The 25,126-nt window shown below is 40.3% G+C and overlaps 1 protein-coding gene across 3 annotated transcripts in view; it reads left to right on the top strand.

Moving 5' to 3' along the window:
- The first annotated feature begins 12,121 nt into the window (after window positions 1–12,121).
- The window catches only part of runx2b (RUNX family transcription factor 2b), a 38,896-nt gene continuing 25,891 nt past the window's right edge, over window positions 12,122–25,126 (top strand). The window contains exons 1-2 of one of the 3 annotated variants that reach the window (XM_067481476.1): window positions 12,122–12,701; window positions 12,916–13,039. In XM_067481476.1, coding sequence (XP_067337577.1) covers window positions 12,982–13,039 — 58 coding nt within the window. In that variant the 5' untranslated portion in view covers window positions 12,122–12,701; window positions 12,916–12,981. Of the gene's footprint in view, window positions 12,706–12,915; window positions 13,040–25,126 lie in introns of all 3 variants that reach the window. The other 2 variants (XM_067481474.1, XM_067481473.1) reach the window with 2 other exon arrangements.

Raw genomic sequence — 25,126 nt, forward strand, 5'->3', positions numbered from 1 at the left:
TATAAACGTCACGGCCTTTCATATAATCCTGCCCATTAAAATAAAACCACCATTAGGGAGCAGTGATGTAATGACTGTTATGAATGCAAGCAGTTCTAAATGTCAAATGTCATTTATTATGGCCACCCAAGTTTCTCTATGTTATGAGATCTTTCGGAAGGTTCACAGAAGATTCTTAAAATGCTATGTGGGTTAGTTTCCTGAACAAAATACAAGCCTAAAATGCTAAAATGGAAAGAATAAAAGGAAATACACACACTAAATTGTTGTATTCTGCAAAGAACATAATGCTACAGGATGAAACCTTATTGAAGATATATTCTTTGCAGTAAGTTGTTCCAAAACGTATCCTACTGTGAAGAGGTGCTGTCCAAGCCTCATGTGAAGTGCTGAGATTAGCTACTGAAAGTTTTTGAGCAAGGCTTACTGAAGAATTACTGCTTCATTAGTATGTTTGGCAGTATTATTTTTTTAAAGGAAATTTATAACCACCAAAGGGACATTGCTGAAGGGCCGTGCAGAGTATGGCAGAGCCTAATGCTGGAGAGGAGCAGAGCAGAGCAGGAAGATGGAAGGCTGGGCTGAAGTTAGCACGAGTTTCAATCTGTGTCACTTCAAATTTAGCCATCCCAAAAAGAACTATCAATAATTATTGTTACCCTTAAAACAAAAACAAAAAATTCCCATCATCCTTTTGCAAAGAAAAAAAAGCAACTCTGTCTGTATTTATGAGCTGCCTGCACATGCACGTTTCATTTTTTAAGATGCAGACAAAACTCATCAGATTGGTGTTATTTCATTAGATAATGTTAAATTTATTTATTTATTTATTTATTTTCAAACTAGCCAGCAGTCTGAAGGGGACTCACAGCTACTTCTGATGCGTAATGAACAAGATTTGTATGTTACTTCTAGGTTTATTAACTTTTAGCATTTAATGGTGGTCAAGCAGAAGCAGCCTGTCCTGTCTGACTGTGAAATGTTAGCTAATAAACTCTGACTTTATAACTTACAAAAAAAAAAAAAGGTCTTACTTAATATATTTAAACACTGTTCACTTCATTTACACCTACAGTATGAGGGGGAAGACATTTCAGTGTAATGCAACCCACTACTAATATTACACTGAATATACATTTGTAGCACTCCTGGGTATGTGTCAAAGTGTCCTTGGGCAAGAAACCCTCAGGTGAGCGAGCACCTTGCATGTGTGGATGGTTAAATGAGAAGCAACACTGTAAATATATTTAAGTAGCCTTTTACCATATACTGTGTTGCCTTTTGTCCTCCTAGATGGATAAATCCTTCAATCCCTGCACAGACAATGATGCTTTAAACACCGCTGGACTGTGCCTGCCTAATTTATTAGATTAAAAAAGCCCTCAAAATACATACACACACCCCCTTATATGGCTGTCTCAGAACAACACACAGGCTGTTCTGTTTATACAACTTGTGTTTGTAAAAACACTGTGTGCGTATGTGAGATTTATTTTTAGGAGTGCAAACATTTATCTGGCTTCAGATCACTACCGTCAAACCTCCATTATTAGTTAGTGGAGGACTTTGTTTTCAAGATGGAATTTCCAAGTACTTTGAGTCCTTTCAAACCAAGAGTTGTATAGTGGTTATGTGTTACTACATGTTAAAGTGAAAAAGCAGAACTTGGGTATATTGATTAATTCCCCTCATGCTGTAACTTTAGTGCCTTCTGGAAATATCTATGCCTGTGGCTGCTTATTCAAAGAACAACACAAAATGTACTTTAGAACATTTCATCAAATTTCATGACATAAAGAAAAATGCAACAAGACAAATATTATTTTTACCTTTATGACAGTTGACATTAATGGTGATATATGAAGTGCAATGTTTAAGTTCGAAACTTCTTTACATCGCAGATATGGCAGGGAATCATCCAGAGAAAGCAGCTTTGAGATTAAAGTGTCCTTTAAGGACTTCAGTCTATTTTGAGTGAAAGTTGGTTTGTTAAATATGTTGGAAAATCACATTTTGTATATGATGATCAACTGCATCAAAGTCAAAAGATGGAACACATGCAATTCTAAATAAAGACTGAGACAGACTATTACAGCAGACAGTAAACACTATAGCAAATATGTCTTTGCGTTTGAAATGTTTTCGATGATCTTCTGAGGCGTTAAAAAATCTGCTCCAGTGAAAAAGAGTTTATAGTTTATTGTGTAGTGATGATGTCTGTGCACACATAAAAATGTTGCTTCCCCACCCACAACTCTTTAGGGAAGACACCAAGGGGAAAAACTGTAAATCTCTCATATGCAAGACTTTTAACAATTTAGCCACCCTTTGAAATTTGCCTTGATGAGCAGTAATTGCCATGCAGACCCTTCCATCATCTGTACACTTTCATGTCCCCTCAGTGGGTCTTGAAATATTGCATCTCGTGGTCTACTAAAAGACCTTTTGGGTCTGTGATCTCTAGGAGAAGACCACCAAAACTGCCAAAACTTTGGCACCTAAAAAGACCCTCTGGTGTGTCCATTAAATCATTGTAACCTTTTCCTTTGTATTTCTGAACTAAATAAATATTTGTCTAATGGAGACTGTAGGTGCATCCAGTGTTAAGATTAAATCCACCACTAATAAAACAGGAGTGAAAGAGGAGCATTTAAAAGTCACTGATTATTGCCAATCAAGTATCTGCACATCTCTGATAAGCCAGCAGCTTGATTCCTGTCAGAGTGAATTCAAATTACATTCCCTAAAGAAAACATTTAACTTGAGCCTAAAACTACAAAATCTGACTTAATTTTTTGATTATTTATTGGCCCTTACAAAAAAAAAAAAACAACATTCAGAAACTATGTGTGGCACTCGCCCTCTTGAAAAGGACTATGTGATAATGAAATAGAAAAATAATTGTAGACAAAATGTCCTTGCTTTCAAGAAGAACTTTGTCTATATTCAGAGCAGTTCCTTCAATTACAACTGTTTCAAAAATCTCAGATATAATATGGAAAAAATAAACACTGATAATTTGTTGAGAGATGATTTTGAAATGTTTACGGTATCTCAGTTACATAATGCCTTATGGGTTGTAGTCCAATTGGAGAGACACTGCTGGCTTTCATTAGCAACAGGCATTTTTCTCCATCATATTGAGCGATGCAGCCAGAAGTCTGTGCTTCTGAAAACATTGCAGGGTCCTGCCAACAAGACCCCCCCCACCCCCCCCCCACTACACACACACACACAGCCTCTCTCCTCCCAGCTCAGCCAGACCGGGGCCAGATTGCTGAAAGGCAGTACAGGCAGTGTGGCCCTTCTCCAAGCTTGGCCACTTTGGTAATCGCCACACGCAAGTGCTGGCTTCCCTGTCAGTGGCATGATGGGGTCACCTCTGGGGCCTGGGGTGGGTAAACACACATGACCCAAGACAAACGTTCACAATTCCGCCAGGTGTGCAAACAGGAGGCCGCAAAAATACCCGGAAAAGTCTGACCATGCAAAAACAATATGAGTGCCTCTGATGAACTCCTGCGAATGCAGAAAGAGAGGCAGAGAGGCCGACCAACAAAGGGTGGACCCACTGCAGGGTATGTTAGCATTGTGCATGAAAATTTGGCACAGATCAGAAAATGAGATATTTGATTGGTTTGGACAGAAGACTCACCTGTTCTAATGGCAACTAATGTGGAAGTCATCCAGCCCACCCAGTTAGCTGAGAAAAGACAGAACTTCATGGAGAAATACATTGAAAAATGGGAAAAGGGGAAATTTTTTAACAGTGTAGATTAAATCTGAGCTTGTCTTCATTTTGTTTAGAGTTCTAGCCCCCCCCCCCCCCCCCCCCCATGTGGCCAGTGTCTTTAATATTGTGAGGCTTTCTAGTGTTAATTTCATGGCCTACACCGGCGATCCAATCCAGCGTGTCCTAAACCATTGTCTCTTGGGCCGGTAGTCCTGAAGCTGACCTCTGTGGGGAGTCTTCCAGGCACCACATGCTGGTTTTGTGTCCATATGAACTCTACTTGCTTGAGCAGTTGGGCCCATGGCACCAAATCTGAAGGACACAGCAAAACAAGGACTTAACTAAAACCAGATGCAGCACTGTCCTCCCAGATCATCCATTATGCTTTGTGTTAGATCTTCCTCAGATAGTCATGCTGCCATTGGGAGGGGATGCCGATTTGTTTGTTTGTGAGGGACAATCAAAGCTGCACAAATATGTTTTAATTCTGGGTGCCATCTAATGCCATGGTACAAGCTGAACATCTGGCTTTGTGTTTTCGCTAATGTGATTTCCAGTTGTGATTTCAGGATTATTCATAAGTGATAATTAATGGATAATCCTACAGTTGACATGCAGAATAATGACAAACCAATAATTCATTTTAAACTGCAGTAAATTTTTGTCATAACAACATGCAATTTGAGCCAACCGACATCTACTATATAATGATATCATTGTTACAGCTTACCTCTGCTCACCCTTACTGCTAGACATTGAGTAAGCACGTAGCAGCCTGCTGGTTATACTATTAGCAATACAGATGAGAGATGTCTGCATGTCTGTAAAGTCAACCTGTAATTATCATGGCTGTATATCTTCAGGCAAGAGACTAAGTCAGATTTATAGATTTATTCTGTCTTCAAATTAGCATCATGCCTCAGATTCCAGCATTTCATATTGCAGGCTGCTGGAATGTTTTGAGAGTAAAAAAGGGAGTCATTGTAATTCACAAGTACACATCCCAAAACCACCATCTGCAAAATAGTGTTGGAGAGGCAACAATATGTGAACATACTGTTCAAAGCAAATACTGTACAAACTTCATTTAACTGCAGTTGTACTACATTTTGGGACAGTTGATAACTTTTACATAAATAAATCCATAGCTTATCTAAATGTTTATATACTGTCATCTGCAACAGCATGCTGTCTTTGCAAATGTATGCATCGATTTAGTTTTTCAATGTGCTGCTGTCACACCCTTTTTCATAAATGGCTCAGACTTTCTACAATGACAATGTGTTTGTCTTCTTTATTATCTGTTATAATAAGAATGGCACATAGAAACATTTATTTTTATTTTTTTATTATTCAGACATTTAGAGACAACAATGGTAATTTCTTAGCCATGATCCACTATAAAACACAATTTTAACGTGCAAAAAAACCTTAGAACATTAACGTACATTGAAAGCAGGTTACCCAAAAGGCATATTCCAGTCAGTGTTAAATTACCATCACAAAACAATTTTTGGTGTGACTGATTCTCATGTTACTTTGATATTCCTTTAAATGCATCATGGCTCCAGTTTCTGTGGTAATACAGTAATAATGTAGTAATACTGAAGTATTTGAGTTTTGGCTTGAAATTGAATAAAATAAAAAGAAAAGAAAAAATAAATACAGTGACTATTGGAAAAAAGTCCAGTAGTGTTTATTACTCAAGCAGTAGGCTCGAATACATATTTTAGGGACTTTATTTGAGAATCTTATATACCACTTTTTTGTATGTCTCTCTTGAACATAACCAATGCACCTTATTTATTTTGCTTAATTTACTTAGAATACTCTTTAAATTATAGTCTATTGCTATGAATTAAACTACCCAGCAGCATTAAAAAACGTAAGTTAATTCCATATTTTAGCAACTACATTTGTTTTAAGAATCCAATAACATAAAATTGTATAATACATATTAGAACATTTTCCTACATAATAAGAGGTTATACTTTTGTACAGTTCTTGTACTTTACCTTTTTGAGTATTTTGCATTTGGAACCTTTACTTGCGATAGGACATTTTTACATAATTACTACTTTTATTTAAGTATGGAATCTGAATGCTTTCACATTTGAAATAAAAAAACAAATCACTTTATTTAAGTTTATTTGCAGATTTTCTCTTGTGCCACATTTGAAAACAACATACAGGGATCCTCCACCTCTCCTGGAATGGACTTTTGGGTATTCACTTTAAAAGTGCTTCCAGAATAACAATTAGCATCTGATACTTTCAAGCATATTTGATCTGCATGCATGTTTTATGGGCTCAGAAAAATGCATCTTACTTTTAACATCTGTTTACAAGTGCACAGGGTACAAGTACACAGGGAAACTGTAACGTATACATTCCTATGTGTCAATATACTGTTGGATAAGTTGAATTCTAGTATATGTTACAATATAATTGCTGCATTAGAGGAAACTGTTTTGTTCCATGAGCAGTAAATACTTTCCATGCATGGCTTGTCCTGGATTGATCGATGCTGACTCAAAAGAAAGATTGCATACCTACCATGCATCCAGTACGGTAGACAATGCTGGGGCAGGCTTTGTGTGAGGAACAGTATTTACAGTTCTACCTTGTTGATAGACTCTCATTTGTACTGTTTCTGCAGACTTTAGTACACTGTTGACAGCAAGAAAACATCAATCATCTTCAAATAGATAAAGGTGCTAAATACCAACTAAGAGGTCCCAATACAATAGGTTTTATTATGCTACATTTTTTTGTCGTTGAAAATAATAGAAAATGTATAAATTTCAGATGTAATATAGCTGTACCATTCTACAAAAATGGCAATTTCTTTTTTTTAGTAGAAATCTGGGTTTAGTTGAAGTATTTCCATCTGAACTGAATTTCATATTCAGACAGCAAAAAGATGTAAACCCATGGTGCAGTTGTGTGAGCACTTTTAAATGATTATTCTAAGACAATACAGCCAGTGAACTCTGGAGCTGGCCTGCCTGCTTGTGCTTCAGGCTGTATTATGACTGGTTCAAGTCAGCGTCCTGCTCTTACATCTTTCTAAAATTATACACCACAATGAAGAAAAGCGGCCACTTCTAAACAATGTCAAAAATTCAGATTTCGATCCCCCCTTTTTTATCTAGTTATTGTGTTACACAGGGACTGAAAGACGAGTCACAGCATTATGAAATCATGTGAGGAGGGCAATTATCCATCACAAAAGCCCCACAGAAAAAAAAAAATAACCCACTGGCTAGAGAAGACAACAGAGCCTTTTGTTTGCCCCATTGTCAGTGACACAGTGCCGAACTCCTCCTCATAATGGCTTGTTTCTCCAGTGAGCCGTCTGCCTTTATCAGGCATACTTTGTTCTCGACAGCAAGTAAACTGAGTTTCGGAGACACATAATGGGCAGCTTATGTATAAGCTCATTCAGGTTGTGATTGGCTGTCATGACCTCCAGATTTGAGTCATGGCCAGTGCAGCTTTAACTTATTCCTCCTCACATTCGCTGTATGCATGACACACAGTCATTTCTGTTATTGACATTTGCCCAGTGTGATGGCATCATGTGACCAAGGGCATCATGTGACTCTCATCCTTGTAGTGGACTTGTATCATCAGTGGAGTGTAATTATAATGCTGACTTAGCAGTTCAGCTGCTTGAACTCTGTTGACCTCAGCCTAGCAGCTATTGTAAAATGTCTCAGCTGTTGACAACTGACCACACAATGACAGGGTTTTTAGAGGCCACAAAAATACTGTACCAAGCTCACTGGACTTGGGCTTTAGAGAGAATAAGTACTGTAGAGTTAAGAGTTGGAGCGGGAACATCAGCGAGGTCCTCAGTCATGATCAGGGAGACTGACATGTAGAAGCAGCTGTAAGTCCCAGTTTAGCGGATCTTAGCGGCTGGACCTGTCCTCACCTTTAACACAGCATGGCATATACTGTATAAACCAGCCAGCAGGAGTTGTGGAGGACCAGTAAGCTTTTCACACAGAGAGGTACCTTAAAGTTCCATAGAGGGGGAGAAATAGTGGCAGAGGTATGTATGCCAAGCAAGAAAGATATTTATAAGTCCACCTCCATCTACTTAGCACACAAATTAAACCAACTTGTCAGCGAACATTTAGAAATCATCGCTTGGGTCTCAGCGGGCATTGCTGTTTGAACTACAGTGTAGGTAGGCACTGTTTATCCTGGACTGGGCCCTTGATTAAAATGAGGAATGAAGGAAAAAAGAAATGGCTCAGTCTCTTGGTGGTCAGCCACAGCCTCCTCATCGCAGCCTCCACCAATGATCTGACTTTCCCCTTTTTGCAATTTTATGTAATCACAACTCCAAAAGCTATTTTTAATGCATGTTTAAGTTGTCCATGCGCCATTCAATATTAAACATTTCCCCTTATTACTTAAAGGCTGACTTTATTTTCCCTCAAAGCTGTGACTCCAAAAACAGCTGTCCAGACACCACAAGAAAGGGTCTTAAGTCAATGGAAGATGTAGATACCACTGCTGGACTCCAAAAGAATAATATCGACTTTTCATTAAGATTACACCATACCGTACCTTACCAAACAATTCGCATAGAAGATCAACATCCCGTTGGCGACACGGGATCTTATGTTACATTTCTGCTCTTTCACGAGTGCTGGACTATGTTGAAGTGAACTCCTCCATGACTCTGGCTTAATCTGGTGGCAGCAGGTCACAGTCCCGCTTCAGCGGTGCTGTAAGGAGATATTTACATTCACAGCTTTTGCACAGCGGCTAACGGGGGCTGATTGCAAATGGTGTTTTTTTCCATTGAAAGCTTGTTAATTCGGGCTCGGCCGCAGTGTAAACTCCCTTGGCATTTTACAGATGTCGCCTGTTAAAGTGAATCACTGTACCTGCCTGTTTGCCCTCCCGGGCCGTTCTAATGCCTTGGCAGAAAGAGTACACAACATTAGCCAGACGGACTATTAATAAACCCTTCCTTTTCTAATACTGTAATACCTTCGTGTCTGTAATGTCTGCTCCGGGCTAATTATGTCACATCGCTTTTAGCTTTTGCAGAGAGACAAATAAAGACAGCCTCAGTCTGAGTTAATTTTAACTCATCTTAGGTGTCATTATCCCTCGATATTTTTCCAGAAATACTGTGTTGCAAGAAATCATTTTGTCTTAAAACAGTCCACTGTAAAACCGTCTGAGTTGTGACAAAGTGATGAAACGGCTAGTCTGCTGTATCTAGCAGCACTACATCGGATACTTACTGTGTTAATAGCATGTATAACTTTAAGCATGTTCCAGCGCATGATAGGTCTATTATGTTTCTGTGAGAGCTTGTGATAACAAAGTATCATTTGAAGGTGTGTGTGGTCCTGAGTGGTAGAAGAGAGAAAGTGTCTGGCAGGGTGGGCCATCTACCACAGTCCTCAGGGCAGACCTTGGCCAGAGCTCAGAGTTCGGCCAAGCTCTTCAGCTCTGCACACACACAAGTACAGCAAGTGTAGTATGCGGCCACCAGTGGAGAAGCAGTAATGAATGAAATATTATATTTCATGTCATATTCCAGCTTTTAACCTCGTTACATTTATGTTAAAGCATTTTTTCAAAGCAAGAAATACATATATTAGCAAATTGTCTCTGCAGTAAAACAAAGACCCTTCCAAAGTGGCTTTTTTTCCTTGAGTTGCCATTTATATTTCCTTCCCCTCTACACAGTACATATACAGTATGATTAGACACATTATTTAAAAAAAAAAAAAAAAACAGTTTCATATGAGCTCCAGATAGGATCACAGTTGGCTCCTCTCACAATATAATTGCTAAAATCCTTCCAATCAAGTTGAAAAAAATTTTAATAAATACCCTTTAAAGTGAACACTTTTTATGTGCCCAACGTCTCAAAAACATTCTTTTGAAAACAAAATCCGAACCTTTAATTTACATGCTTTGTTGGATTAGCTCTCGGTCTTTAGACTTGCTTACAGACAAGAGAAGCAGTTGTGGTCAAGGTTTCAGTGATGAAAAAGGTTTGTTGTAGTTTTCCTAAGATGGGTGAACCGCTGACCTGACTGAGAGTTGGGCAAGTAAAATAATATTTGGCCAGCTTTAACTAAACTTTGTTACTGTATCGGGGGAAACATTGTCCATTCCTTGTAGTTACAGACTTTGCAGCTCTTAAAGAATTCATGCTGTGATATCTGAGACTACAACATCATCACAGTTCAGATTTTTGCCATCAAGGTTGTTTATCACATGCCATGCCACCCAAGAAGTTATGTTTCCTGCCATATGAGTTGGGTTTGACATTTATGCTTTATTTTCATTGCATGTTTTAGAGTCAGTCACAATGTGCAAATTATATTCCCATCAAAATGTGTGTAATTTACTGGGGCTCGGCGAAACTCACAGCAGTGCCGCTCTCTTTCTCCTAAAGTTTAGTTTGCCTGACAGCAAAGCATCCATTTGCAGTAACCTTAAAATTGTTTATACGTAACCTTAAATATTATTCTTGAAATACTCCAATATCAAGTATCTAATGAATTCTGATGTCTATAATGTCTTTGGTATTAAGGAAGACTGTTGTTGAGTATATAGCATGAAGGTAAACAGCATGGGTGACATGATCAATTACATTTCTGAATGGAAACAGTCACTGTAAACGTACAGTACTAGGTATTACGATAGTCCGCATGTTTGCAGCAGCAGCATGTGAATAGCTCTTCCCTAAGGATTCTGTAACATGTGCTGCAACTCAAGAGGCGTGTTCTTGTTTTAGACAGCAAATATTTACAAAGCACCAGGCCAAGAAAAATGTTTCACTGCACAAAAATAAGGTAGGTGGCAAAGACTTGTGGAAATGCTGTTGTGCCATCTTTGACATTTTTGACATCACACTTTTTTTTTTTAGATTAAGGTTATAAAAATTCAAAACAAATAAGAGCTAAGCACTCATATCCTTGCATTTGTTGCACTGAAATGTAAATTATTTTTTTTTTGAACTGAAAGCTATGATTAACTTTTTCATAGATTATTATAAAAACAAAAGTATATTTAATAGAACTTCATTTTCAGATAGTTAAAGAGATATTTGAAAATATTACTTTCAGAAATGCATAATGTCTCTCCACAAATACACCAACTGTAATATTGCGGCCAGTGTTTTTGAAACGATTGTCCATTTCACATTTCAAACAAAGTATGAATAAAAAGCTCACTTCAGGTTTATGATATTTATTCTTGCAACCTTTACTTCGTGTCATGTTGCAAAGATTTATCTGGCTACCCAAAATTAAGTCTGTTTGCGCCTCTCTGAAATTATTTTTCAAATGTTTACAGCAACATAAATTGGCAAAACAGTGAGAATCTTTTTTATTGGGAATATTTGATTACTAGAAAGTCATTCCACTGCAGACAGTTCAGTGTCTGTTTATTAACCACCATTTATTAACAATTATTGAGATTTTTGATTGATTTTACTTAAAATATGTTATAATTGAACAACACTGATAGATTTATACAAATTACAAATCAAAAGCTGGAAACTTTTCTGCTGGCAACAAAACATCCCAATAAAGGAGCCTGCAGCACTTTTTCTCAGTTTGTCATGCTTTCCCACCGGCTATTGACAAGATAACTGAGCTTTACACTTCGAAACCTGACTGAGCTCTCAGCTTGATTCCACACGTTCTTCTTTACTAACACCCAGTCTGCATTTTTGATCTGTTGCAACAACCACCTGTGATCACTGATCAAAGATAAGCCCCTGTGCTTGTGAAGGTGTGCGCTGAATGTGCGTGAGTGGGAACCTGTGTGTGGAACGTGATGATTCATCTTTAATCGTCTTAAGTTGCCTGCCCAGCACTATATGTCAGTGGGCCATTCTTGCGGGGTGTCTATGTTATAATGTGTCGCCCAAGTGTTAGCAAGACTGTGCGCAGGCATCTCTTAGACAGAGAAGACAGGTGGTCTTACAGGAGTTGTCTACGTTTCCCTCACTTCTATGAGAGCTGATTAAAGCTCAGCACAGGCTTGCATGCATACATGCACAAGTACACAGGCAGTTATTACAGTAATAACATAATAACAGAAGTGCTGAACACATGAACTTGAAGAGTGTGAAACATGGGAAAGGGAGCAATCCCAGGCTGCAAAGTGGCACTGGAATAAGCACTGGATTTTACACCCCGTCTGCTTTCTCTTCACATAGGATCTCTGTGTCTCTTTCCCCATTCTCGCTGCAACCCAGACAAACACACACATGCTCAGACACACACACATACACACCCAGTCTCACACCGCCAGCCAGCCATTCGCTCCTCACTCACACCCTCAAATCTTACCAAGCTCAGCTCTCCCTGCTCAGAGGCAGACAGGAGCAGAATGACAGCCTGTTAAAAGGAGTTGAGGGAAGTAGAGTCAGAGAGAGACATAATATGAGACAAGGAGGGGGATGAAAGAGTGAAAAAAGAGCGCAAAGCAGAGAGAGCGCTGTTCCCCATATGCTCAAGAGGCATGGGCGGTTGAACAAGCTGCCCCCACTGAAGCCTCCTAACTCATGGGAGCATCAGACCCCGATCCCCCAGAGAGCCTGGAAACGCTGCTGAACCACGCGTAAGAGAGAAAAAGGGGAACCAGAGAGGAGAGAAAAAAGTCCAGGGAGAGGAGAGGAGAGAAGAGAAGAAGGAAAAAAGCCACAACGGGAGGCAGTCCCACTCAACTGCTGTGCCGTGATGACGTCAGAGGGCATGTGACCCAGGCTCTCCACTGACGGCACATGGAGGGCAGGAAAGAGACAAGTTTTAAAGCTGGTGCCTTTTGAGTTGTGTGAGGGCTCTGCTCGCCTTCCAAACAACCACAGAACCACAGACGTGCGGCTCGGGGTTGGTGTTTGAGGGCGACCTGGAGTGTAAATGGTTAATCGTCGCGGGCCAGCACCAGTCACAAGGACGGCGCTAAGCGAGTAAGTACGTTCCAACCACACTCGCCAAGCAAGCAAGTCCGACACCATCTGATCTATCCGCAAAGGCGATATTTGCCTCTGCAATTTTTTTTCTCTATAAAACCAAACCTGGTTTTTACTTGTGGTCATCCAAACAGTTGATACGTAAAGCATGTCTTGTGGATGGCTTTTGCATTTTTTTTTCTTCTTGACATGCTCCGTGCTCTTGGTTTAGGACGTGTCAAGGGTCACAGAAACCACAGAGGAACAAAAGTGGGGCTTGCTGCAACCAGAGGCAGCCATGGCATCTAACAGTCTTTTCAGCACAGTGACACCATGTCAACAAAACTTCTTTTGGGGTGAGTACTGCTTTGCTGATCACTGTGTCTTGAATTGGGTTAGGGGTTTGGGTCATAGGAGAGCCTGAGGTCAGGTGTTGAGGTTTGGATAGTGGAATGAAGGGGTTTGGGGTGAAGGGGGTAAGGATGTTGGATGGGACTGAGGGGTCCAGATGAGTGGAGGGGATCAGCTAAGGTCACCACAGAGGACCCTTCTCTCAAAGTTCAAGCTTTTGTGGAAAGACCCAGCTATCATCAAGGTTTTTTGTGGTACTGAAATGAAAAAGATGAAGAAAAAAATCCTCTCCATATTTATGGATTCCAGTATTTACTCTACGTGGTGTTTATAAATATTTCTGAAAGAGGGAGATGACATGTTTGTGCAACATACGCTCAGATTTACAAAGCGATGCCATTGTGGAACCAAAAACAAAAGCATGGGTGATATTTTTGACAAACGTAAACACGCTGCACAAGAGAGTTTACAGTCAAGCATTGAAACAAGATGTGGGGAACACTGGACTGTGTGCGTTGGGTGTCTCTGTTGTGCCCAGGGAAGAAATCTGGATTAATTTGCCAAGAAAGGCTTGTAATCACTTCCTGAAATTGCTCGGTTGTGCCGCTGTCATTAATTAATCAGTTTCAATTTCTGCTGCCTCCAGGGAGCATTTAACAGCCATAAATCTGCATTAAAAAGGAAGTTGCTCTATGTCAGCTTCTATAGCATAAATTCATAATACAAGTATAACTAATGAATTCACACTTGTGATGCTTTATATTGATGTATTGCTTGCCTGCAAATTACTGAAACAAAAAACTAATATTTGTTTGGATAATCAAAACCTAATTTGTTCGCATGTATTAACAAAGCCACCTGGAACACATGGTTTATGCCAATCACAATATTTATGTTTTCAAATAATTTTACATTTACAGTCTAATTTATTTATCATATTTAATATTTTTTCAATCCTGTATTATTAACAACCACCTTGGCTAGAGAATGAATCCATAGTAAATAAGATCACAAGAGACTCATAACCTGTGAACAGTAGCAGTGTCAACTTTATGATTTTCAATTACCTGTGAAGGCGAGCTTGCATGCTCCACTGTGCAGCCTCTGTTTTGGGTTTGCTGTATTCTGTTGTGACAGTTTCTTTACACAGTGTAATTTAATCAGTAAATAAATTATGTTTTAGGTTTACCAGATGAATTTTCAAATTTAAACAAACATTTTCATTCCTGTGCGACACACAAAAAAAAAAAAAGACCCCACCTCCCCACCGCTATGGTCCGGAGCCTTCACTCCCCTGTCCAAATCAAATGTTTAAAAGATGATTTTAAGATGTCGCTCCATGGTCAGACACAGCTGTTCTGGGCTCCTGCTACACACAGAAGCCGGGTGGCTTCTAATACGCTATGAAAGCCCAGAGAGAGTGAGAGACTTCTACCAATCACCACCACCTATTACTTTGTTAACCCCCTGACCTCTCGGCGTGTCTCTGGGGTTGGAGTGCAGGAGAGGAGAAGAGCGTTGCTGCAGGAAATTGAAAGCATGCTGTAGTAGTGGCAAAGGGAAAGAGAGGAGCAGATGTGTGCAGATGTTCAGGTGGAAAGACACTGAGGCAAGATAATCCTGATTGATCCTTGTATTTAATATTGCTGATGGATTTTCTGTTACACCTCACTGATACTGCCCCTGTTTATGAACATCTGGGTAGTAAATCTGTCAGTACAACCACAAAAAGTCCCCTTGACAGCGCAGTGTGATTTTGCAATACCATCAGAGGTTTCTGTTATAGTTATGGCTTAAAATAAATAAATGTAATGTACTGTGCTGCACCAGAACATAGGCAAAAATTTGGATTGGCATCTTGAATATTTTTGTGTTAATCAGACAGGATTCAAGTTTCAGTAAAGCTGACTTTGACTTTGCGTGCCCACTGACTCAAAATAGTGTAATATGGTAATTGTAATAGTGTAAGATTTTGGATTTTAAAACATATATGTTTATTTGCTGAATGGATTCTTTACCATTATCTATTTCTTACGGTGTAAGTCTGTCTCTTAGACAAAACCATGCTCTGACGGAGCTCAAGTCCTGCCTTTTGTGTTTATTTTTGTGTAATTTTCTTTAAATTCCCCTCAGCCCTGTTTCTCCTGGATCGTTTTGTCCAGCGTCAGCCAATTTGCTGAGAACACATATTACAAAATATTGTTTTGTTTGTTAGAAAGCCACATTACTCATTCCTTCTGTAGATTTGTATTTAAGGACATTTTTAATTTGGGACTGAGCACACTTTCCCAGCTCATTAAAAATTTGTGTTGGCATTTACATCAAGCAGTTTTCATTTAATTGCCTCAAATACATTTTTATAACTCCTCAGACTGGCAGATGCAACGGAGGAGGGCAGAATAATCTTCAACATGTGTGGCACCCACTCAACCACTGTGCCTCTCTGGTAAACACTTAAGTGCCCGTTTTCACTATTACAAACTTAATTACTTATAGACAATTAAGTCATGCAAGCAAATATAATTTAGTAAAGTTGTGTATTCTCAGTAGAGACAAAAAAGGGGGTTGACACAGACAAACCAAAATCAACATGATCAAAAGAAAAGCAGGGAGATGTGGCTAAATATGTGAAGACTCCGGGTGGAAGACTTGCCTTTAGAAAAATCTCAGATAATTTGCAAGGAAAATGTATGTATGTGTATAAATATATATATATATGGCCGCTTCTGTTGCACAAGTGTTGCCTTAGATCTAACCACAGGCCTACTTCTTGGAGACATCTTAAAAGTGAACCAGACATCCTCCCCTTCTTCCCCCTCCCCAGCCAGGGAGAGACGTGAAGCCCACTCATCAATAGGTAATTTGAAAAAGCCAGGGGGGAAAACCTGAGCACTCCACTGGTTGCTACTGTGCAGCGCAGACTCTTCCCTTAACGTCAGGCTCAAAGGAACTCTATTTAGCAATGCTTAATTGTACCTCTGAGGCAAACATGTTATTTAATCCCAGCGGGGTCGTATTGATGGAATAAAATGGTGCTGTGTGTGTTTGCGAGCTGTGCCAGCTATTAGAAACCTTCTGTATAATTCCTGAGGGCAATCAGGGAGGTACAGGGTGCTAATATGATCAGTGATTAATCAAAAATAGATTAATTGGTGTGTATTTTCACCCAAATGTACTCGCAGTGAATGGTGTTGATTAAGGCTTTAAATAGGCTGTAGGCAGTTATTAAGGTCTAAATGAGTGTGCCATGGGAACACCACAACATATGATCTTTTCCACTGCTGAGATGTGAAAGTGGTGGTGAAAGTTGTGTGCTTTTCTTTTCATTTATAAAGGTATTTGCATGGTCACAGTTCATGTTTTTGAAGCATCCGAAATGGTGATAAAAACAATAAAAATCACTCAGGGAATCAAGTGAGCTCTTCAGAAAACAAAAGAAACTCTGTGAGTTATTTTACTTCCAGTGTCATCTGTCAGACTTTGTTGTCTTGTCCAGAACAGCTCTGAAACACTGATTCATGCACAATATCTTCTTTTCCTCCTTCCAAATCAAGCAGTGAGGAGTTATTTAAAATATTCAAGCAAAGGAGTGATATTACAAATTCAGAATACCTTGTAAATTTTCACAGGGCACTGTGTATTTTTGCTTCTTTTTTCCTCATGCTCAGTAGCGATAGTGCTAATTACGTTATTATGATAATGATAAGCCACTTTGCTTGTTGACTGTGCTCACTGCAGGTTCGTGTCTGTTTGAAGTGTTGATAAAAGATGGAAAAACCGGATGGAGCAATTTGCTTTTTTAAGCACTTTTGCATGAAACAGATTTTTCTCATAAATTAATGCAAGGATTTTGTATGTTTGCAGTGTGGGCTTCTCAAATTAGGGTGTATTTGGGTGGTTCTGCAAGCTCATGCCATGCAAAACTATGACTTTTCTTTATGTACCATAATTACCAGGTAGCTTAATGCCATTACACTTGCTGGTGAAGCTTTTAATGCAGTGCCATGCTATTTTCACACTTAACAAGATCCTGCAGTCCTTCATCCATTTCAATTGCATCATGCTGGGCGAATTACTGTTATCCGATATAAGCCCTCAGAGAGGAAGTAACTACCTAACACTTTGAAAATTGGTCTATCTTGGAACTGGCTCACCCTAATGAAACAGAACACCAGTATTATAACCCAGATTCATATACGTCTTTTTCTCTGCACTCTCTGTTTTGTGTCCTGTCTTTTCACTGATCCATTCAAGCACTCAGGTTTTATTTTAGTTATTTAAGTCAAAAGATGGCTTTAAGCAAAGTTGATACAGCAAACTCAAACCACAGGAAACTCGAACATCGTCGTTCATACTTCCCTTGCTCTCCTGCGAACAGCTAAGGCAGGTTCGCTTCCACGTTGTGTTTCTATAAGGGGAAAATATGGACTGTCGACCCTCCTGGATGTTTGGGTTCTGCCTGTAACGATGTGAGTGAGAGCGTGGCCAAAGCACCTATACAAGGCCTTATCTGTTCTTTTCCACTCTGGAGAAAAGGGAACGTTTTTTTCCCTTCTTAGTTTAATCTTAAAGGAATGCGATATCCCCACTGACTCAGGACTGACTCCCAAATATATAAACCCTACTTACCAGCAGGTCATGAAAAGAGCAGCGCGGGGTGGATGTGTCAGCTGTATTTCTTTAGTAATACTGATTATTTACATGAGGTAACACATAATGTGCCACAGCGTAAACACAGAAGGCTTCAATTTTGCTAAATTTTCGACAAGAAAGGTGAAACAGGATTAGTCAAGGACCATGAAAGAGTTTTACAGGCTCTGACTATGATCAATAGCTTGGCAACACATCAGTGGGGATAAGTACTGTACTCCCTGTTACAACATGTCTTCAGACGTTGGTATCAGTGCTCACTTTCTCTCAAGTTGTAATCATTTAACACACAACACATATTTATTAAAAAACATTGTAAGAGAACAAAACAGTGAGGATTTTAAGTTGCTGCTGTGTAGGCACAGTACTGTAAAGTGTTTATAATATTACAGTATTGTGTATGTGTTATGTACAGTACTATGTGTGTGTGCATTAACAGTTCTGTGTAGGTGTGTGCTTGTTAAAGGTGTCTGTGACAGGAAGACCTGTCTGCTTGATTAATGCTCTCACTCAAACTGGCACCTGGAACCTATCCCCTCTCCTGCTGTTCCTGTCCCATGTGCACTGTGTGTGTGTGTGTGTGTGTGTGCATTCCATACACTGTGCCCTTAGAGGAGCTGAGGGTGGGTGTAGAGCGGGAGGGCCAGATGGGACCAGGGGACTCTTAACTAAAGAAAGAAAAGGTGTGTGTTGAGGAGGGAACAATAGGTGGACGTGCAGTGAAGGGTATGGAGTGTCGTTAATAACACACTGGCCCCATCTCCTAATTTGCTCAAATTACCTGCCCACACAGTGGGCCCCCTGCCAACGCCAAGGTGTGAACATAACAGATCAAATACACCTGAAAATCAGAGCGCCCACCCACTCTGCAACGCCCACTCAGACCTTTTATGGCTATCTGACAACTATAAGCACTTGTGTGGGGGGGGATGAGAAGGGTTTTGTGCCTATTCTTTCATGTGAGAGTTAGGCTTAAAATGTGAGAAAATTAGAGAGGGAGAAAGAAACTTTAAAGTGAAGCAAAAGAGAAAAGAGTAAGTGAGAAGTAGGAAATGGTATAGAAAGGGGAGGATCAGTTTGCGTTCGTCACTTGTCCAGTAAGAGCAACACAAAAGTGACTCTTTCAAATCACCTCCCATATGGCATTGCGGGGGTGGCCATTTACCTTCATCCATCCTCCTCTCTTTCCTTCATCCTTTTCTTTGCTACTTCCCCTTATGTTCTCCCTCTATCCTTCCCCTCCCACCCACGCTTGCAGGAAAAGGTTGATGACAAATGTGGTGGGGCGGCTATGCTTTGGTCGCCGCGATAATCAGAGTCACCAGCACCACCTGTGGCACACACAAACGCAGATACAGACATATTCCAAAGTGTGCACAGCCACTGAAATTAAATATGCCCCAGAGACAAAAAAGGGGTCAGGAGTGTGTGTGTGTAGGTGTGTGTAGTGGGATGCTAGTCTTTGAACTTGAATAGTGTGTGAAGCTGATATTGACAAGTCTCTGGGGAGAGGAGGAAAGCTAGAAATGGTGGCTATCATCTGTAAAGTGGCCTCAAGAGAAAAGAAACAAAGGGAAACAGGGAAAGAAATCGTGAAACAAGCCTGCACATAATCAGGATTAAAAAAAAATGTAATAACATTAATTTGTAAAGGTTAATGCTTTGAGTTACTACACTGTAACTTTTTAAAAGATTATGTTAATGTTGTGAAAATAGATAAAGAATGATCAGTAACACAGTTCAACATGGCTGGAAACATATTTAATGATATAGAATTATAGTGAAGTATTTATACAAGAGTATAAATCATTTACAGGCTGTTTGAGTTTCAGGCTCATTCTTTCAACAAATAGAAAACAAAGAAAAGATCCACTTACAAAACTTTTTGCTGGCTTTCAGCCACATATCTTGGCCTTTTTTTACTGTAGGTAGAGTTTACTCAGTAGTTTAGTTGTGATGCACAGTGAAAGCACAATCAGTATAACAAGAGCTAAACCGGCATTCATGTATAATGGGGAGTTACTGAAGAATCTGTAACATTACATTGTTTTTCGTACTGAATGTTTCATGTTTTAGGTGGAATTAATTGCTTACAGTTACATTAAAAGAATTGTCCCTATATCTGTTGAAAGCTGTGTTGAAACTACATCCTACGTGTTACCTGTTAGACTTTAACTTCTTCTAACATTTCTGCAAATATCCCGAAACTTTTCTGACTCTTGCTTTGAAAAAAGAAAAGTTTCGAACAATTTCTGCTGGTACAGCAATGTTACAAAACTGCAAAATCCCCGACATTACATTTCAGGTTGTTTCAAGTTGTTTCCTATGACTGAGACTTGCATCTTTTGAGAACTTAGTAGCTGTTGTTTTATGTTGATCCCTGAGCTGTTCCAGTTACACATATTCAGTCCAATCACACTCCTCCAACAAGCAGCTCTGTGTGATCAAAGTCTATATACATACATGGTGTCTGATCCTCACTGGGGCAGGCTGTCAGTCTGGAGTTGAATCCTGTCACTCAGCCAAACAAAAAGCTGCCCTCTTACAGTCGTCTGTTGTTCATTTTGTTGTCGCAGTTAAAAGTTTCCGTCAACTGTTGCACTGTTCACTCTGTTTTCCGTCTTTACCCAAAGGAAATAGGTCTCTCTCTCTTTCTCTTTTCCTCCTTTTTGGACAGGAACCAATACAGGCCTTTTCCACTTCTATCCTCCTGATGCTGAATGAGCAAAGGAGAATCCCAGAGGAGCAGGAATATTTCATTAGTGATATTTTGAAGGTTCCTCTCCTAGTCTGTCTTTCTTCCTCTTGTGAATTTTAAGATGCTGCAACAATTGTGTGTGTGTTAGTGTGTGCGTGTGTGTGTGTGTGTGTGTGTGAGAGAGACAGAGAAGGAAAACAGCTCATGCAGAGCAATGGCAATTCAAAGTAACAGCTAAATGACAGGCTGGGAGCTCCGGTCTTTTGAATTGTATTGTTTTCTTTTTTCCTGCTTGGGAGCAGAATTGGTGAAAAAACAAAGCCCAATTGGGGCGGAAAGTGAGCAGTTTAGTCTCAGGAGATTTACATTCGGCACAAACAAAAATAGCAGTCAGCTTTTTGCTGACAAACATTTTTAATGTGAGAATGTTTTTTGTCAAGCTGGGCTCTTTTTGTTTCTTTATTTATGACAAAGCTGCCATTTCTGGATAGAAGGGGGGCGTATGTATATTTTAGCCTTGATTTACTGTAGCTTAAACATGTATGCGAAAAAGGAAAATGAGAACTTTAGGTTAATTGGAAGGACGGGTTCGTTAAAAAGAGAATATGTGCTACATTAGAAATGTGGTAATCTAAGATTGAGGAACCAAATTGCCTTTATAATGTCTACAGATAGATTTATGTTATCTTTAAGATTCAAGATTAAACAATTATCTATTTACCAACCTAAAATATCACTTTCACATGTACAGCACATTATACACATGATTACATCTACACACACATGCACACACATCCAGACAGATACACACGCCCTTTTCCAGCAGGACCCTGCAGATGCAGCAGAAACAGTAGAGCCGCTCTCTCTGGTAAACAAACAGTTAGAGGCTGCTGGGAGTCTTCACTGGGCCTCCAAATTATAGTCTGGTTAACCAAAGTCTCAGAGCCAGCCCCTTTGCTGCTACACACACATACGCACACCCATGTCACATGTATAGGCACACATATGCACATGACCTGTTCACATTAAAGCCACTATAGAGGCATAGTTAAAAAGCACATATACAATGCAACCAGGTTCTGATAGGACACTGTCTGTGCCGCAGTTGAGCAGAGTGTGAAAGATTTTATAGACATACAGTAAGAAAGGCTGAGAGGGAAGCACACCCTGAGGATTACCCAATCTTCAACCTCACAGTCTGAGGCAATTACCGATGAAAAACAATCTATTGCAATTTAAATGCAGGTTTTATGTTCACAGTTTTTTAAACCTGTATACCTGTTTTATGGATTTCAAGGTTTTCCTTACTGGTAGGAGCTTCTTTGCTTAACCTGAAAGATGTTTGCGAGAGTTATATAATCATGCTTTGTGGTTTGTCACACGTCAAATATTTGCGTCTTTTGCAGGAAATTTGCTAAAAGAAACTAATTTGGTGGAGGACGTTTTCAGAAAGGGTTCAGTGAAAGAAGGTTGGCTTGTTTAGAGCTTCTTTAATTGTCTGTAAATGAGTTCTGCAACTACTGGGGACAGATTTCAGTCTCTCTGGGACGTAAGAACATATCAGAGTGATCTATGACACTATAAAATACAGTTAAAACATTTAAGATGATCAGTTCTCGCGAAATGATTTGCTGTAAATCTCATGCTTCCAGAGTGACAGTATATTCCAAGGGGACGATTTAATTGTCAGCCCAAGACCACATCCCAACAACCCCATTGCCAGAGAGGGATTTTTTATGTGTGTGACGTTCAAATTCTCAGCTTTGCCATAATGCAACACCACAGAATAGCTTGTATTTGAAGGACAGCGTTTCACAATGTAATTGATGTTCCTCATGGGACTCGGCACTGGATGAGTCTCCCTGCTCAGGACTCGATTTAGGCGCTATAAAGCTGGCGTCATTGGAGCCTCAGCTAGGGGCAGAGCAGACACGACATGAGGAGGCCCTGTCCTGGAATAACCGGGATGTTCTGAGAGTATGTGGAAAACATAGGGTCATAGGTCACATAATCAGACAATAGTCATTTATCTTCTGTGAAATCATGTTTTCCCTTAACTTTGATGATGTTTTCATACCGTCTAAAGAGCCATCTTTTCCAAAGATGACTGGGATTGATTTTGTCTGAGGACAGGCTGGAAGCCATGAAAGTGAACTCCATCCACCCATCTCTTTTCTCCCCCTCTACACCCCGACCTTCTTGTGAGTCATTTCTGACCAGTAGCCTAATAAGCTCAGTGTAATTACAGGCTAAGGTTTTAGTCAAAGGCACATCTCTGAGTGAGCTGCATCAGCCGTGACACTCTCAGTTTAATATGTTAACTCATTCATTACACAGAGTGTTGTGCGCTACATGTAAGGCCTCTAAACTTTTTTACAAGCCAAGGCTTCCTGGGGCCATTTTGATGTTTGAATGGTTCAGAATTTGATCTGGTGTGTATGGCTTGAGGTTGTAGAGTTCAGGCTTGAGTCTTTTGGATTGGTTCCGAGGAAAATAAAGAGAAAAAGGACAAGATCCAAACCCTCGGAAGTTGAATGATGTTGCTTGAAGCACGCCTAGTGCATGGCTGCTTGCAGTGTCTGCCCAGTAATGTTTTTTCATTTCCTGTTTATCTGATTGGAGGTCGTCTCAGTGTTGGACATGCTCACTTGACTGACAGTTTGATACTGATCCGCCACCCCACCCCCCCCCCCCCACCCCCCAAAAAAATAGAGCAGTAATGCAATGCAAGGACTTTTCTAAAGAGTCTCACTTATTTTCAGTAAAGCCATTCACGATAGTCATGCTGTGAAGATGGCCAAGCAAAACAGACATATTAAATGCATTTATATGCTCCAGGTCAAAAAAAAAATTGTATATGGTACATTTCCAGGTGTGGGTTTACTCCATGTTTGGTTAAATGTTTATGTCTGTGTGCAATTGAGCATCCATTGACAGACTTGATTTCCCTCCATCTGGCCCTGCTTTACAGCTCCTTGCATCGGTTTGGACCCAGTGCACCTGGACATTCCTAAACCCTGTCTCCATGCATATACATACATATATCCCTGCCTCCCACCTCCTTCCTTTCCCTCCCTGTCTCCAGCCATTGCCAGTTCTTCCTTACCTTCCTCCAGTCTCAAAACAGGAGTAGTGGAAATGGGCAAGTGATAGACGATAGCCCCCCTGCGAGTGCTAGTCTGGGCCATTGCCTGTTCCCCGCTCGATGCATAGTCATTCTATCTATTCTCGCCTGTGCCTGCCTACCTCACATAAATCATCCTCAATTGTGCTATATGTACAGCGAGAATAGAATGAAATCTCCCCCTATAATAAATCTGGTATTAGTTTTACCTCGCATAATGAACACGGGCTAAACGGTTCTGGATACATGAGAACAGCATGTCTTGCCGATGTACTATAAATATTTTGATACTAGCCGGCTAGTTTGCAGAGAGGAAGTAGACCAGTGAAATACACATAGGAAGGGAAAAGTGTAAAGTGGAATGTTGGCCTAGCCCAAGTGTCTGTATTGTCTTTAGCACTTACATAGGGTCCTGGTCCAAGAAAAACGCTCTTTACGGGGTTTCTTTCCCCAGCCATGGTGCGGTACCACTCCTGGATACGTTGTGCTTCCTTAAGTCAGTCTGTCAAACTGGTCTCGGAGGAGGTGGGTTCATTGTTTGATTAATAGCATGATCAGATCTGATTGAGTGATAGATGGTTCGAAGGGGAAACCAGCATGCCTTAAGGGACACTGTGGGACCAAGTCTGGGGAAAGCAGCTCCAGGGAGGGTTTGATTGGTGGAGTGCTTGAATTAAAGTGAAGGACTAATAATAGTATAGCTAATGACACAAAGGCTGCATAGAGAACGGCGGCCAAGTAATTCCGATGACTGTAAAGATATTTTGTTGCAGCTATTTAGAGACAAACTTCAATATGCACAGTTGCATACAAAAGTGGAAAAACTGAACCTCATTTATGGCATGTTTCTGGACTCAACCCCGGGCACTGTCACCCTACCCCATCAAAGAACCACATACACACAAAAAGCCTACAAATACACTGTTACATGCACAGTTTTAGCGCTGTGACGGCAGGTGGTGTGTGACACGTCAACATCTGAAGGTTCCCTGGCATACACAGAAAGAGTTCTCAGCTCAGCCCCGGTCCTCAGATCTATCATTGGGACTCTTTAATGGCAGCCTTCGTCACATATTACTGCTTTATTTTCTCCTCTCCATCTCCCAGCCCACAGAAGTTCCTTTTTTGTTCCTATTTTTAAGTACAAGTGATCTCAATTAGGGACCTCCATGAAGGCAGTAGGCGGCAGACAGTCAGAGCAATAAGAGCAGAGAGGAAATTGTCTTTATACCCCCTTACCCCCCCACCCTCCTGCCACAAGCAGTGAGCAGCCGCCCCCTCCATGTCTCCATCTCTTTCCCGTGTTCTTGTGTGATTTCAAGAATGGAGCAAAACTTCTTCAAAATTGAAATATATTAAACTCAATAGGGACAGCAAGTCCAGCCATCTCAAAAGTCTAAATGCTACACTCCATGAAAATGGTTGCTCTGTGATATGCACACGCAGACACACACACCACAAAACGTGCTGTCTTCATCCTAACAGTTCACGGTGATGTCACGGGCTCAGTGACAAACAGTCATTAAGGGCTTAGCTATGATCTGGGATCAGTGTGTGGATGTGAGTTGGTGAGGTTGTGCCGATGAGGTCACAAGGAATAAAGTTTCTGCCTATCATCAT

Source organism: Channa argus, chromosome 17 (assembly GCF_033026475.1).
Source record: "Channa argus isolate prfri chromosome 17, Channa argus male v1.0, whole genome shotgun sequence".
Classification (NCBI taxonomy): Eukaryota; Metazoa; Chordata; class Actinopteri; order Anabantiformes; family Channidae; genus Channa; species Channa argus.